The sequence below is a fragment of the Macaca fascicularis genome, chromosome 1, assembly GCF_037993035.2.
Source record: "Macaca fascicularis isolate 582-1 chromosome 1, T2T-MFA8v1.1".
NCBI classification, from domain to species: domain Eukaryota; kingdom Metazoa; phylum Chordata; class Mammalia; order Primates; family Cercopithecidae; genus Macaca; species Macaca fascicularis.
Genome location: NC_088375.1, coordinates 209842973 through 209856665, shown reverse-complemented (window position 1 = coordinate 209856665; position 13693 = coordinate 209842973). Strand labels below are relative to the sequence as shown.

Here is a 13693-nt window from a genome sequence, read left to right as displayed (position 1 = left end):
GTATCAAAATAAAACAAAACAAAACAAAACAAAATTATATGTGGTTTTGTCACTCTTGGATTTTCCAGGAAATCCAATAATTATTGGGGAAGAGTAGTGCTTGTATCCTTCTTATTTTACTGTTATTAAGAATCCTGGCTGGCATGGTGGCTCAAGCCCGTAATCCCAGCACTTGGGAGGCCAAGGCAGGAGAATCCTTTGAGCCCAGGAGTCCAAGACCAGCCCTGGCAACATAGCGAGACTTCATCTCTACAAAATAAAAAATTAGCCAAGCATGGTGGCCTGCCCCTGTAGTCCCAGCTACTCGGGAGGCTGAGGTGAGAGGATTGCTTGAGTCTGGGAGGTCAAAGCTGCAGTGAGCCCTGATTGCACCACTGCACTTCAGCCTGGGTGACACAGCAAGACCCTGTCTCGAAAAGAAAAAAATTCCTATTCATTCTTTTCTCCATTCCTGCCAGTAAAATTGAGCTCTATATTACCAATTTGTTTATACCGTAAATTAAAATCTGCAAGTCTGACCTTAAAAAAAAGTAAATGTTCATAATTAACTAAAGAAGTTTCTGGAAGTGATAAAAAAAAAAAAAAAAGCAGTATAGAAAGGAAAGGGAAAGATTATGTGTGGTAAAAATTGCTCAACAACTCTGATTTTATAAGGATGTATTAAGAATATTCACAGGACTTTCAACGTTACTTTTCTGTGCAACATGATAATGTATGATTTTTTAAAACTGGGCTGGGTGCAGTGGCTCACACCTGTAATCCCAGCACTTTGGGAGGCTGAGGTGGGTGGATCACCTGAGCTCAGGAGTTCGACACCAGCCTGGGCAACACGGTGAAACCCCGTCTCTACTAAAAATACAAAAAAAAATAGCTGGGCATGGCGGCGTTCACATGTAGTCCCAGCTACTCGGGAGGCGGAGGCAGGAGAATCATTTGAATCTGGAAGGCGGAGATTGCAGTGAGCTGAGATCGCACCACTGTACTCCAGCCTGGGCGACAGAGTGAGAGTCTGGCTCAAAAAAACAAACAACAACAACAAAAAACCTGTTCTGAACTGTATCATTTCTCTATTGTGGCATAACAAATTACCCCAAAACTTGGTACCTTAACATAAGTATTACTTTATAGGCCGGGAGCGGTAGCTCAAGCCTGTAATCCCAGCACTTTGGGAGGCCGAGACGGGCGGATCACGAGGTCAGGAGATCGAGACCATCCTGGCTAACACGGTGAAACCCCGTCTCTACTAAAAAATACAAAAAACTAGCCGGGCGAGGTGGCGGGCGCCTGTAGTCCCAGCTACTTGGGAGGCTGAGGCAGGAGAATGGCGTGAACCCGAGAGACGGAGTTTGCAGTGAGCTGAGATCCGGCCACTGCACTCCAGCCCGGGCGACAGAGCAAGACTCCGTCTCAAAAAAAAAAAAAAAAAAAAAAAACATAAGTATTACTTTATTATTATCTCTCATAGTTCTGAGAATTGGTGTGGTTTTCACACAGGGTCTCTCATGCAGTTGCAGTCAGATTAGGGGCTGGGGCTGGAATCCTTACAAAGGTTTCCTCACTCAGAAGTCTGGTGGTTGATGTTGGCTGTCTGCCTGAACACCCACACCTGGCCTCTCCATTGGCCTGGGCTTCCTCAAAGCATGGGGGCTGGTTTTAAGAACAAGTATCCCAAGAGAACTAGGTGGAATCTGTGTTTCACTTTTTATGACTTAGTCTCAGAGTTCACACAGTGTCTCTCCCTCCATTGTCACAGATTCAAGGATTAGGGAAACAGACTCTACTTCTAGATTGAAGGAGTGCCAATGTCACATTGTAAAGACTAGCATATACGATGGAAGATCTTCCAGCATCTAGAAAAATTCAATTAGACACATCACTTGTTCTGTTGTTAATAAATATGTATAAATATAATTTGAACAGATTTCTTATAAGACTCCAATTTTTTTAATTGTTGCCATATCCTGTTGAAAAAAAAATTGTGCTAGATATTTTCTGTCTGCCCTGTTAGAACTACTCTCCACTGGTCTCCATGTTCTGTGTCCCTAAGTGCTGGCCTGAATGGACTGCATTAGTAAACTCTCTTGCCCTCTGCCTTCCTGGGTCCTGCCAGTGCATAGTACCTATATAAGATCAAAGGTTTGGAAGAAATGAGGTCAAGGTATTTATTCCCTAGCTGGATTATGGATTTGACATATTTCTGTAGGCACCACTTCTGTCTGAAGACTATCTTCTATCCCTACATTTTCTTCTTTTTTTTTTTTGAGACGGAGTCTCTCTCCATTGCCCAGGCTGGAGTGTAGTGGCGTGATCTCAGCTCACTGCAACCTCCACCTCCCAGGTTCAAGCAACTCTCCGGTCTCAGCCTCCCAAGTAGCTGGGACTACAGGCACCTTCCAACACACCCGGCTAATTTTTATATTTTTAGTAGAGACAGAGTTTCACCTTGTTGGTCAGGTTGGTCTCGAATACCTGACCTCAGGTGATCCACCTGCCTCGGTCTCCTAAAGTGTTGGGATTACAGGCGTGAGCCATCGCGCCTGGCCTAACCCTATACTTTCTGGGTTCTCATTGCTGCTCCCTTCTTTTGCCTCTTTAGGGATAGTAGTAGTGATGGATCCCCCTATTGCTAGCCCCGGCATGCTTCACTCTTTGGTTTTTCTTACCCAGTCTACAACTTTGTAAGCAGTAATTACTTAGCATACATAAGCCTAGTAATATAACTTTCAAAACCTCTAATTCTGATAAGGGATCTTACTGAAAATAATTTTATAATTGACTTTATTTTTAAGAGACAGGGTCTCACTATGTTATTTAGGCTGATGTCGAACTCCTGGCCTCAAGTCATCCCTCCATTCTCAGCTTCTTCCTCTGAGTAGCTGGGATTACAGGCATGAGCCACCATGCCTAGTTTATAATTAACACTGTTTTCTTAAAGAATGTAAATACCCATAATATTGCTCTATCAAATCATCTATAACATAGAAAACAATCCTGTTACTCTGCCATATTTGCTTTTTTTTGAGACAAGGTCTTGCTCTGTTGCCTTGCCTGGAGTGCAGTGGCACAATCTTGGCTCACTGCAACCTCTGCCTCCTAGAGGATCCTCCCACCTCAGCCTCCCGAGTAGCTGCGACTACAGGCACCTGCCCCTATGCCCGGCTAATACTTCGATTTTGGGGGTTGGCACGGTCAGAGGTAGAGACAGGGTCTTGCTCTGTCGCCCAGGCTGGTCTTGAACTCCTGGGCTCAGGTAATCCTCCCACCTCAGCCTCCCAAAGTGCTGGGATTACAGGAGTAAGCCACAGTGCCTGGCCAAATATTTGTTATTTTAATAGAGGTTAAGAAATGTCATTTAAACTAACTACATTAGGCCGGGCTCAGTGGCTCATGCCTGTAATCCCAACACTTCGTAAGGCCTAGGCGGGTGGATCACTTGAGGTCAGGAATTCCAGGCCAGCCTAACCAACCGTCTCTACTAAAAATACAAAACTTAGCCAGGCGTGGTGGCAGGCACCTGTAATTCTAGCTACTCAGGAGGTTGAGGCAGGAGAATCACTTGAACCCAGGAGGCAGGTTGCCGTGAGCTGAGATCGCCCCACTACACTCCAACCTGGGTGACAGAGCGAGATTCGCTCAAAATTTTGGGTTCAAAAAAACCCAAAATTAACTACGTTAAACAAGTAATTACACTTATTTAATTACATTTATGTAAGTGCTGCAAAGATGAAAATGTATGAAGAGCTGTAACAGGGGAAACTGACTTTTCAAGTGGTGAGCTGGCTTCCCTAAAGAAAGGCATTTAAGGAAATCAGAGGAAGGAGGGGAATAGGTTTTTGTTTTTGAGACAGGGTCTCACTGTCACCCAGGCTGAGATCATGGCTCACAGCCTCCTCCTATCTCCCATACATGTCCAGGTTTCTCTACCCAATGCGCCTGCGCACAGGCCTAGCCCAATCAGACACACCCCAGGACTGCCAGGGGCGGGGACTGTCTTCTCCGCTCTAGAGGTACCCCAGGAAGGGCCGGTTACGTTTCGTCCGGAAAAGTGAGGCCCGGGGTTCCACTTAATTGTTACCGGAAGTAGGGGGAAGCATTGCCAGGGGAGGGCAGAGACTGTGACTGACCAGACGGGTGGCAGGCACTTGCCTGGGGGTAGCGAAGTAGTGGCGTTTGCGGCTAGGTCTGTCCTAGAGAAGGATGCGATGCCGGGGGAGACGGAGGCAGAGACATTGGGACTGGGTCGTCGGCCAAGGGCCTCTGAGGCCAAGCCACCGCCCCCCGAAGACGCTCCTCCTCAGGGCGAAAGCGCAGAGACCGCAAATCCTGGGCGCTGCTACGGAAACTGATGCAGAGTCTAGGAGACCAACTCAGATTGCCATCTGGCCAGGCCCATGCACATTGGTAAAGAAATGTTTGAAATGTGTATTATTTCCACGTTTATCTGTGTATTATTCACTTGTGTTTTCTGTGTTTAATGTGAAGCCTAGAGTTGACCTTTGGAGCTTCAGCAGCAGAGTGCTAATTTTTCTTGCAAGCTATGTAAGTAGTGAAAGGAAGGTGACAATGGGTACTGGAAATTCACCGTAGTCCCTCCTCTTCCCCAGAAGTGGTCACAATTATAGGTGCTTTCCTGTCCCCTGCTCTACTGCACAGCCCAGGTGCATTTATAGGAAAAAAACCATGGAGATGGAGACTGATCCCTAATAACATTCTATAAAATGCCATCCTTCAAAAAAACCAAATATCCTTGTAAGAAAGTTAAAACATTTGGTCAAACTATTATTTTAGGCCAGGCACAGTGGCTCACACCTGTAATCCCTACACTCTGGGGGTGCCACAGGAGCAGCATTGCTTGAAGCCACAAGTTCAAGACCAGCCTAGGGTAACACAGAAATCCCACTCATCTCTACCCCCAAAAATTAGCCAGGTGCGGTGGCATAAGCCTATATGGCAGAAGCTGTGGCAGGAGGATTGCCTGAGCCCTGGAGTTGCAGCAAGCTGTGACTGACTCCAGTCTGGGTGATGGAGCAAAAAACCCTCTCTCTAAAAATTAAAGAGTCTATCCATAAAAATCAGTCCACTTATTTAGACCAGCCGTCTATATTTTCCAGTTCATAAAGTGTAATACCTACTTCTTAAAATTTTATGTGCTGAAGGGTCAGACACAGTGGCTCACGCCTGTAATCCCAGCACTTTGGGAGGCCGAGGCAGGCAGATCACAAGGTCAGATCGAGACCACCCTGGCTAACACAGTGAAACCCCATCTCTTATTAAAAACACAAAAAACTTAGCCAGGTGTGGTGGCGGGCACCTGTAGTCCCAGCTACACGGGAGGCTGAGGCAGGAGAATGGCATGAACCTGGGAGGTGGAGCTTGCAGTGAGCTCAGAACACACCACTGCACTCGATCTCAAAAAAAAAAAAAAAAAAAAAATTTCTTTAGAATACTTTCAAAGGCATAAATGTTAACTACACCACACAGATTTTACAGCTTAATGAGGGATTCTATTTCTCCTCTTTCTGGCTTAGTTTCTTGCCTTGAAGCCCAGTATTCCATAAATTTTTTAGGGCAATTTTTCAAGTTTGAAGTATTGACCTCAACTGGGAATCCTGTTAAAATTCAGTTTCTAATTCAGCAGGTCTAGGGTAGGGACTTGATTGAGATTCGGCATTTCTCAAAATCCCACTTTGGGCCAGTGAGCCTTGGACTTGAGATTAACAAGGCTTTAATCAACACACGCCTCCTTGTATCTCTACAAAGACCCATTAGGTAATTACACATAGAATAGAGACTAAGAATTAAAACAAGAAATTTATTAAATATACAAAACAGGAATACAGTTCAATTACTGTGTCTAAAAAATTTCATTTTTACATAACTAAGAAAATATTTACAACTATATACAAAAGACTCCCACCTGTGTATAACCTTTGGTCCATCTGTGCTATTTCTCATATCTGCAAGAGAAACCTAAAATGTTAATATTTGAGTATTAAGTATTTACATCTTTTTGTGTTGGTTTTTAAATGTACAAGTACCCCTGAATGGCTCAAAGGGATAGGATAATGCTAGAAACACTAACTTGCAATAAAGTGCAGTTTTCATGCAAACTTAGCCATTAGTTTTCTCCCTTCAGACAGGTATCCACAGTCCATATGGACTTTTTTTCTTATCTATTTTTGGTGATCTTGAAGATGTCTCTTCTGTGGCAGCTTTAGCTGATTTTTGTATTGGTTTTGCTACAGAATTCTGTAAAAAAAACAAATTCAGTCAGCTTCCCAAACATATAATTATACATTTTCACACAAAAAAGTACATTAAATAATCCCATATATGAGCCTTAGAGATATCAACTGTTGGGCGTGGTGGCTCACGCCTGTAATCCCAACACTTTGGGAGGCTGAGGCGGGCGGATCATGAGGTCAGGAGACGGAGACCATCCTGGCAAACACAGCGAAACCCTGTCTCTACTAAAAATACAAAAATTAGCTGGGTGTGGTGGTGTGCACCTGTAGTCTCAGCTACTTGGGAGGCTGAGGCAGGAGAATCGCTTGAACCCAGGAGGCAGAGGCTGCAGTGAGCCAAGATCACAACACTGCACTCCAGCCTGGGTGACAGAGCAAGACTGTCTCAAAAAAAAAAAAAAAAAAGGCCAGGCGCGGTGGCTCACGCCTGTAAATCCCAGCACTTTGGGAGGCCAAGGCGGGCGGATCACGAGGTCAGGAGATCAAGACCATCCTGGCTAACACGGTGAAACCCCGTCTCTACTAAAAATACAAAAAACTAGCCGGGGGTGGTGGCGGGCGTCTGTAGTCCCAGCTACTCGGGAGGCTGAGGCAAGAGAATGGCGTGAACCCGGAGGCGGAGCCTGCAGTGAGCGGAGACTGGGCCACTGCACTCCAGCCTGGGCGACAGAGCGAGACCTCCGTCTCAAAAAAAAAAAAAAAAAAAAAAAGATATTATCAACCAAACATAGTATGAACCTTAATTGTAGCTTGATTCAAAATGTAAAGTGAAGATACTGGGGCAGCAGGGAAACACTGGACATACACAAGGTGTAATGATTTGGGGGCTTCATTTTTGAAACCGTATTTTAAAACATTGTGATTAAGGAGTATTCTGAAGATTTCCCTTTAAAACATTTCAATAAAAAAGGGGAGACACTTAAAAGAAAGGCAAAATATCGAAACAAATGTGAATGTCAGATAGGTTAGGAACCCATTGTAATGGCCACTTGTAAACATGGCTCAAAAACAAACGATTTTAATTCTATTTAAAAACTGTGTCAGTAGACCCCCAATTATCACCACGAAGATAAAAACACAAAGATGCAAACACATCCTAAATCCAATTTTTGAGTGATCAATGCCTGGACATACTTACATTAGAACTAAAAGCTATGCTTCTTTGCTGGGAAGGTTTTTCACTAGGATTTCTAGGTCCATCTTCTGTTACGTTTTCTGACAGCTAGACAGGTCAAGAAAAAGTATAATTTTAAAACACATACCCTTGGTTTCTAAATCCTATATTAAAAAATAATCTAATTGTATACAAAATTTAATTGTAGACACAAAAATCAACTTGGATCTAACCATATATTCAACAGCTGAAGTAACAATTATTGAGTTTTCCCCTTAACAAAACTGATTTAATATTAGGCTTAAGACGTTCTTCTCATAATTATTTTACTTCCCTGCTGGCAAATTTAAGTAATTTTTAAACTAGTTTTTTAATCAGTTTTCTCAGGTTGAATCAAGTTAACTTTTGAAAAGTAAAGCCGCATCAGAAATACCTAGCTTTAAGAAGCTAAGACATTTGCCAGTTAGGCACCTAATCGTCTGAACAAAGACCTTGTCTACTAATACTGAGCAAACCCACATCTGGGCCCAATTACACAGATTCATTTAGATATAGCATCTTTTTTTTTTTTTCTCGAGATGGAGTCTCGCTTTGTCACCCAGGCTGGAGTGAAAAGTACAGTGCAATTTGCTAATGCACATCCTGCACATTTGTGGAGAATTATAATAAACTTATCTGCAAATGAAGCAGGCCTCCTCTTCTGTAATCTCTCAAAACATCTGGAATATATTGCATATATTATGAAAGGGACATCTTTTTCACAGATGCCCCACCATTACAACATGTACCTTTGCTTACTTTAAAAACTGACTTTAATACTTCATACAAATAGTACCTGTCCCAAATTCTAGCATGCACATGTATCTACCAACAAAGAAAACTAAGTTTTCAGTGTGTTAACATAAACTTCAAATTAAACCTCTGATGCTTTAGCCCATGTATCAATTACCAACAGATTTTCTTCATCAATGTCTGCAGACCACATTCATGATTTCTATAAGACAGAAATAAAGCAGATAAACTATACTGTATATGCTGAGTACAGATTTGTGGGAACATAATGCTGCAAATGAAAGCTACGCACTGTAAATAGCTTAGAAAACCTGGTAACAGAATCACCGAAGTACCAGCTACAATATATTAATGGTGTTATAAGAGTACAGTGTTAACTGAAAATGAAAAATTAAATTATTTCTTGAGACAGGGTCTCACTCTGCTGCCCAGGCTGGAGTACAATGGTGCAATCTTGGCTCACTGCAACCTTAGCATCCTGGGCTCAAAGATCCTCCTGCCTCAGCCTCCCAAACAGCTGGCACTACGGGCATGCGCCACCATGCCTGGATAATTTTTGTATTTTTTGTAAACACGCGGTTTTTCCACGTTGCCCAGGCTGGTCTTGAACTCCTGGACTCAAGCCATCTGCCTCATTACAGGCAAGAGGCACCATGCACGGCCAAATAAAGTTCATTAATCTCCCATTTTCCTGGGTATGACACCTTGCTTATCTTCAGATCTGCTACTCTGAATTTAGCACATTATATACATAGCTAGACTTCCCAAAAAGTATAGTCTAAGGTAAATAGTAAGTGGCTTATCAGATTTGACAGTTGGCTTTCTGAACGTTTTGTTGGGACAAACCTAGAATACTTACTTCAGGCTTTGCACCATTACTTGATACACCTATTCCATGGCTTGTTTCTTTGGCTACATGCACAGTTCTGAGACTAGCTGGCAAGTCAATGTTGGTTGTTCCTAAAGCTTTCGCTGCATTGGCTTTTGCTATTTCTAACAGCTCCATTCGATCTGGAAAAAAAAAATTTTTTTTTTTTTAATTCATTAATCTGGTAGTTTTTTTCCCCCCAAGAGAACTCAGAATTACAAAATAAGCATGTTATTTTGTGGTATTAAATGTATTAAGTCACTTGTTTATAATACATAAAGTAAGGTTGCCCTTTAACACTGGTTTGAGCTGCGCTGGTCTACTTTATAGTTAGATTTTTTTCTCCCTACTAAATGCAGATAGAAAGTACCACAGCATTTGAGACTGTAAACCCCAAGCATGCGTGAGGGTTCCATATGCGTCCTGGCACCAATCCCCCGAGTGAACAGAGGGACAACTGTGTAACTTTATTCACTGAAAACTCAACTCTCCAGCTCACTTCTTGCTGAAAGAAATAAAATTCTTAAATAATCTTAGTTTTCAGTTTTCCTGACTAAAGGCCTGAGCGTCCTACTATTTTGTCTTTTTGTTGTAGCTAATTTTCTCTAGTTAATAGTGGTATTATTTTGCTTTTTCTTCAAAGATATTTCTGAAAACCAGGGTTTTCTGCAACAGATTCCTTATATGGTACAATTATCACAACCACTGAACCAATACTGATACACTCAAGTGTATTTCTACCACCACCCCCGGCTAATTTTTGTATTTTTACTAGAGATAGTGAGCTACGTCGGCCAGGCTGGTATGGAACGCTTGGCCTCAAATGACCCGCCCGCCTCCGGCTCCCAAAGTGCTGGGATCGCAGGCGTGAGCCACCGTGCCGGCCTCCTAAATCATTTAAGATACTCGACAATTCAATTGTATTCAGTAATAATGTCAACTAAAAGGCAGCGTGTTTTGATGTTGTTCTTCCCAATCTATAAATTTAAAACCTTTAACTTAAACAACATTTAAAAGGCTCCATCACCAAGAACAGCCAGCCAATAGGAAAAAAGGTTCCCTACATCCTGAGCCATTTAACATCCGATTGACCTTTAACCCTGAAGAGACAGAATGCTGTCCACTAACTACATGTAATGTCCTCCCTCTTTCCTCCAACGAAAAAAATCTCCAGCACCAAAGGAACTAATATTGAAACCACACAGCAACTTTGGTTCCCTAACCTCCTCGTATACTGTCACCACACATTACCAAAACTAGAAAGATAAATGACCCACCCACCTTTTTCACTTAAGCGAAAGGGGGTTCTGCTCCGCGACCTCGTCCTGGATCTGTCCCTCCATCTGCTGCGCTCCTCCGGGTACACTGTGCGACCAAAGCCATAGTAGCGCCGCCCCCGCGCCATCGCGTACGCCCTTCCGTAGTACGACCTTTCCCGAGAGCGCGACCTGCTACGGGACCGGGACCGCGAAGGAGACCGGTAGTATCTCCTGGAGAAGCCGTAGCGCCTCTCTCGGTAACGGCGGCTGCGAGATCGCGACCGGCTCCGCGAGTATGACCGCGAGTAGCGTCTGTACTTCCGCTGGTGGCGCCTTCGGGAACGGGACCTTGACCTACTCCTCCGGCTCCGGCTCCGGCTCCGACTCCTGGACGAAAACCGACTCGAGACCCGGGAACGGGACCGAGAGCTTCTGGAAAAAGAACGGCTCCTAGACCGCGACGAGAGCCGGCTGGACCCGCCCGACCGCGAGGCGGAGGGCGAATCCTTCTCCTGCGGCGAGCCCGGCCACATGTCGTTCACGTAGTTGGACATCTTCCGCTGCGGCCTTAGCCTGCGCTTTCTCCGGAAACGATCCCGCAAGCCTCAACTCACGACTTCCTAAAAATCCCAGGGAGAAAAACAAGTCGCGTCGCGGAAGCGGGCGCCCGGCCACCCGGAAGCCACAGTCTGGGGCCCTCCGGGAGGCGGAGCCAAGGCGCGGGAGGCGGCCGCGGCGAAGGGAATCAGCCCTAAAAACTCCGCTCGGCGCCCTGAGGCCGCGGCCTCGAAGCGAAACGCTGCGTTCCCCAAACGCGAGCCCAGCACGTTTCCCGTCCCTCACTCCTGAGAGACCACTGCGGCGGTCCTGAGAGACCCCGTCAGCAGAAAACTTACCGTAGGCCGTCGACGCCTCCCTCACGACTGAGAGAAAGGCCCAACAGACGCCCTCCTTTCGGAACGCAGGACTAAAAGGAGCTTTTCGTGCCCACTCTCGAACAGCGAACTCCACAACCTCCACCTCCGACGTCCGGACGCTCACTGAGAGCCTACGTCAGCAGACGCGTCGAAAGTACCAGAAGCTGGCCCCCGGCGCATGCGCAGAGACGTTCCGTAGCGGGCGTGGCTCTCCTTTCGCCCAACCACCGCCCTGCCTCCTCCCTCCCCCAAGCCGCGCCCTTGCCTCCACGGTGCTCATGCGCGATGGGGCTCCAGGGGGCGGTGCTTGGTACATCCGGGTGTCCCGTTGCCCTTGGCTTTTTTTTTTTTTTTTTTCTCTTCTGTCTCTCCCCGGTCTGAGATAATTGCGGGGCAGAAAACTTCGAAGATGGGACGGTCCCGCCTGGCGCTACACCAGACTCTGGCCTTACTGCACGGGCGGGGCTGGAGTAGGGCCGGGGGAGGAGCGGCCGCAGGCTGGAGAGGGCTGGGAGCGGGTGCCGTCTGACAGGCAGGTGCCCACAGGGTCGTTGCAGCACCCGCCGCCGGGAAGTCGCAGACCCGGCCTGAGCCTCCCTGGACCCTTTCTGGCCTCTTCCTCCTGTCCTGGGTACCGCGGCGCCGGGAGACGGCGACAGAATCCACACCCCGCCATGACGGAGAGGGGACCGCGCCCTCCCCCGGGACACCCCAAGATCCCTGGAAATGCAGTATTAACGTAGAAAAGGTGTTTTACTTCCATGTTTTGGCTAGGAAGGTAATAAGGTGGAGACAAAATAAAAGGACTGACAATTGACCTTTAATCTGGGCATAAGAATGAAGTCTGAGATACCTCTTCCAAAAACTGTGTTTGGTGTAAGAATGTAAAGAAAGGTGACTATTTTACTTCTAGGGATCTACAAATGGGATGCATTTCAAACACTTCTTGTTGTAATAAAGCATAACAATTGCCTTGAAAATTGTGGGTTAATTGCTTTTTTTTTTTTTTTTTTTGAGACGGGGTCTCACTCGCCCAGGCTGGTGTGTGGTGGGACCCTCACGGCTCACTGCAGCCCAGGCTCCAGAAGAGCTGGAACTACAGGCATGCACCACCACGCTAATTTTTTTATTTTTTTAGCCACGGAATCTAACTGTGTTGTCCAACCTGGTCTCCAACTCCTGGGCTTAAGCGATTCTCCCGCCTCAGTCTCCCAAAGTGCTGTGATTACAGGCGTGAGCCACTTTGCCCAGCCTATACATTTCTTTACAAGTACATTTTGACAAAAGCCACTTTGTTTAGAGGGAGATACAAACTCACTCATATCTTATTCATCTTCATCCCACATGTCCGCAGTTCATCCACATCTCCTGAGGATGCATCATGATGGAAGTAGTTCTTAAACAGTTTCTTTCTAAATCTCAAGACAGTGAAGATCCAATGCCCATCCATCAGAAACTTTTGCCGAAAGTTCTCATAAAGCTGTGTGAGTGGACAGAAAAATAACACGAGGCCAGGCGCGGTGGCTCACGCTTGTAATCCCAGCACTTTGGGAGGCCGAAGCGGGTGGATCACCTAAGGTCAGGAGTTAATGCGAAAATTAGCCGGGCGTGGTGGCGGGCACCTGTAATCCCAGCTACTCAGGAGGCTGAGGCAGGAGAAATGCTTGAACCTGAGAGGCGGAGGCTGCAGTGAGCCGAGATCGTGCTATCGCACTCCAGCTTGGGCAACAAAAGCAAAACTCCATCTCAAAACAAATAATAATAATAACACGAGTTTCACATTTGACAAGTATAAAAATGATGTGTTAGGGGAACTAAAGTTAAACTATGCTTATGATACAGTCTTGAGCTCCTGATTATGAATAGGAAAGGATGCAACGAGTCTCTGTAGACAGTTCATTGTATCAGTCAATGTGTGCCTAAAAAATGGTGACCAGAAAAATCCTAATTTTTTTTTTTTTTTAAAGACAGTCTCGCTCTAGTGCCCAGGCTGGAATGCAGTGGTGCGATCTTGGACTCACTGCAGCCTCTGTGTACTGGGTTCACACGATTCTTGTGCCTCAGTCTCCCGAGCATCTGGGTTTACAGACGTGCATCATCACGCCGGCTAACTTTTTTTGTATTTTTAGCAGAGATCGGGTTTCGCCATGTTGGCCAGGCTGGTCTCGAAATCCTGACCTCAAGTGATCTGCCTGCCTTGGCCTCCCAAAGTGCTGGGATTACAGGCATGAGCCACTGTGCCCAGCAAATCCTGGATATTAACAGGATTTTGGAAACAGTGGGAAACATGACTTAGCCCTGGTGCAGAATGCTGGTGTATTTGTCTCAAAAACATATGCGGTCTACCTGAGTTAAAGTCTAAGGATGTCACCTTCCTTTATTTCTCTAAACACTATATATTCTCTGAGCATCTATCCACTCACCTAATTTAAAAAATTCAACTTTAGTTTTTAGAACATCTAGCACTGAATTTGTAGGCTAATTTAGGTGAAAATAAC

The 13693-nt window shown here is 45.4% G+C and overlaps 1 protein-coding gene across 5 annotated transcripts; it reads right to left on the bottom strand.

Annotated features, from left to right (window-relative positions):
* Positions 1-5999: 5999 nt before the first annotated feature.
* Positions 6000-11320, bottom strand: RSRP1 (arginine and serine rich protein 1). 5 transcript variants are annotated; one of them, XR_010580622.2, is made up of 6 exons: positions 11175-11320; positions 10301-10898; positions 9011-9162; positions 8309-8353; positions 7384-8078; positions 6223-6249 (listed from the first exon to the last, which is right to left on the bottom strand). XR_010580622.2 is itself a non-coding variant. In XM_045377800.3 (5 exons), the coding sequence occupies exons 2-5, from the start codon at positions 10830-10832 to the stop codon at positions 6133-6135; spliced, it is 885 nt and encodes a 294-aa protein (XP_045233735.1). In that variant the 5' UTR covers positions 10833-10898; positions 11175-11320; the 3' UTR covers positions 6000-6132. The 5 variants fall into 5 exon arrangements, 1 of the variants encoding a protein (XP_045233735.1); XR_006693894.3 differs by having other exon boundaries at positions 7384-7467; XR_010580621.2 differs by having other exon boundaries at positions 6000-6249; positions 7384-8353.
* Positions 11321-13693: the final 2373 nt, after the last annotated feature.

Excerpts from the sequence above, each read along its gene's own strand:
- RSRP1 (XM_045377800.3), bottom strand. The coding sequence starts at position 10,832 with ATGTCCAACTACGTGAACGACATGTGGCCGGGCTCGCCGCAGGAGAAG. Across the intron at positions 9,163-10,300 it reads CTTTCGCTTAAGTGAAAAAG|ATCGAATGGAGCTGTTAGAA; the intron begins GTGGGTGGGTCA and ends TTTTTTTTCCAG. Across the intron at positions 6,250-7,383 it reads GCATAGCTTTTAGTTCTAAT|AATTCTGTAGCAAAACCAAT; the intron begins GTAAGTATGTCC and ends TTTTTTTTACAG.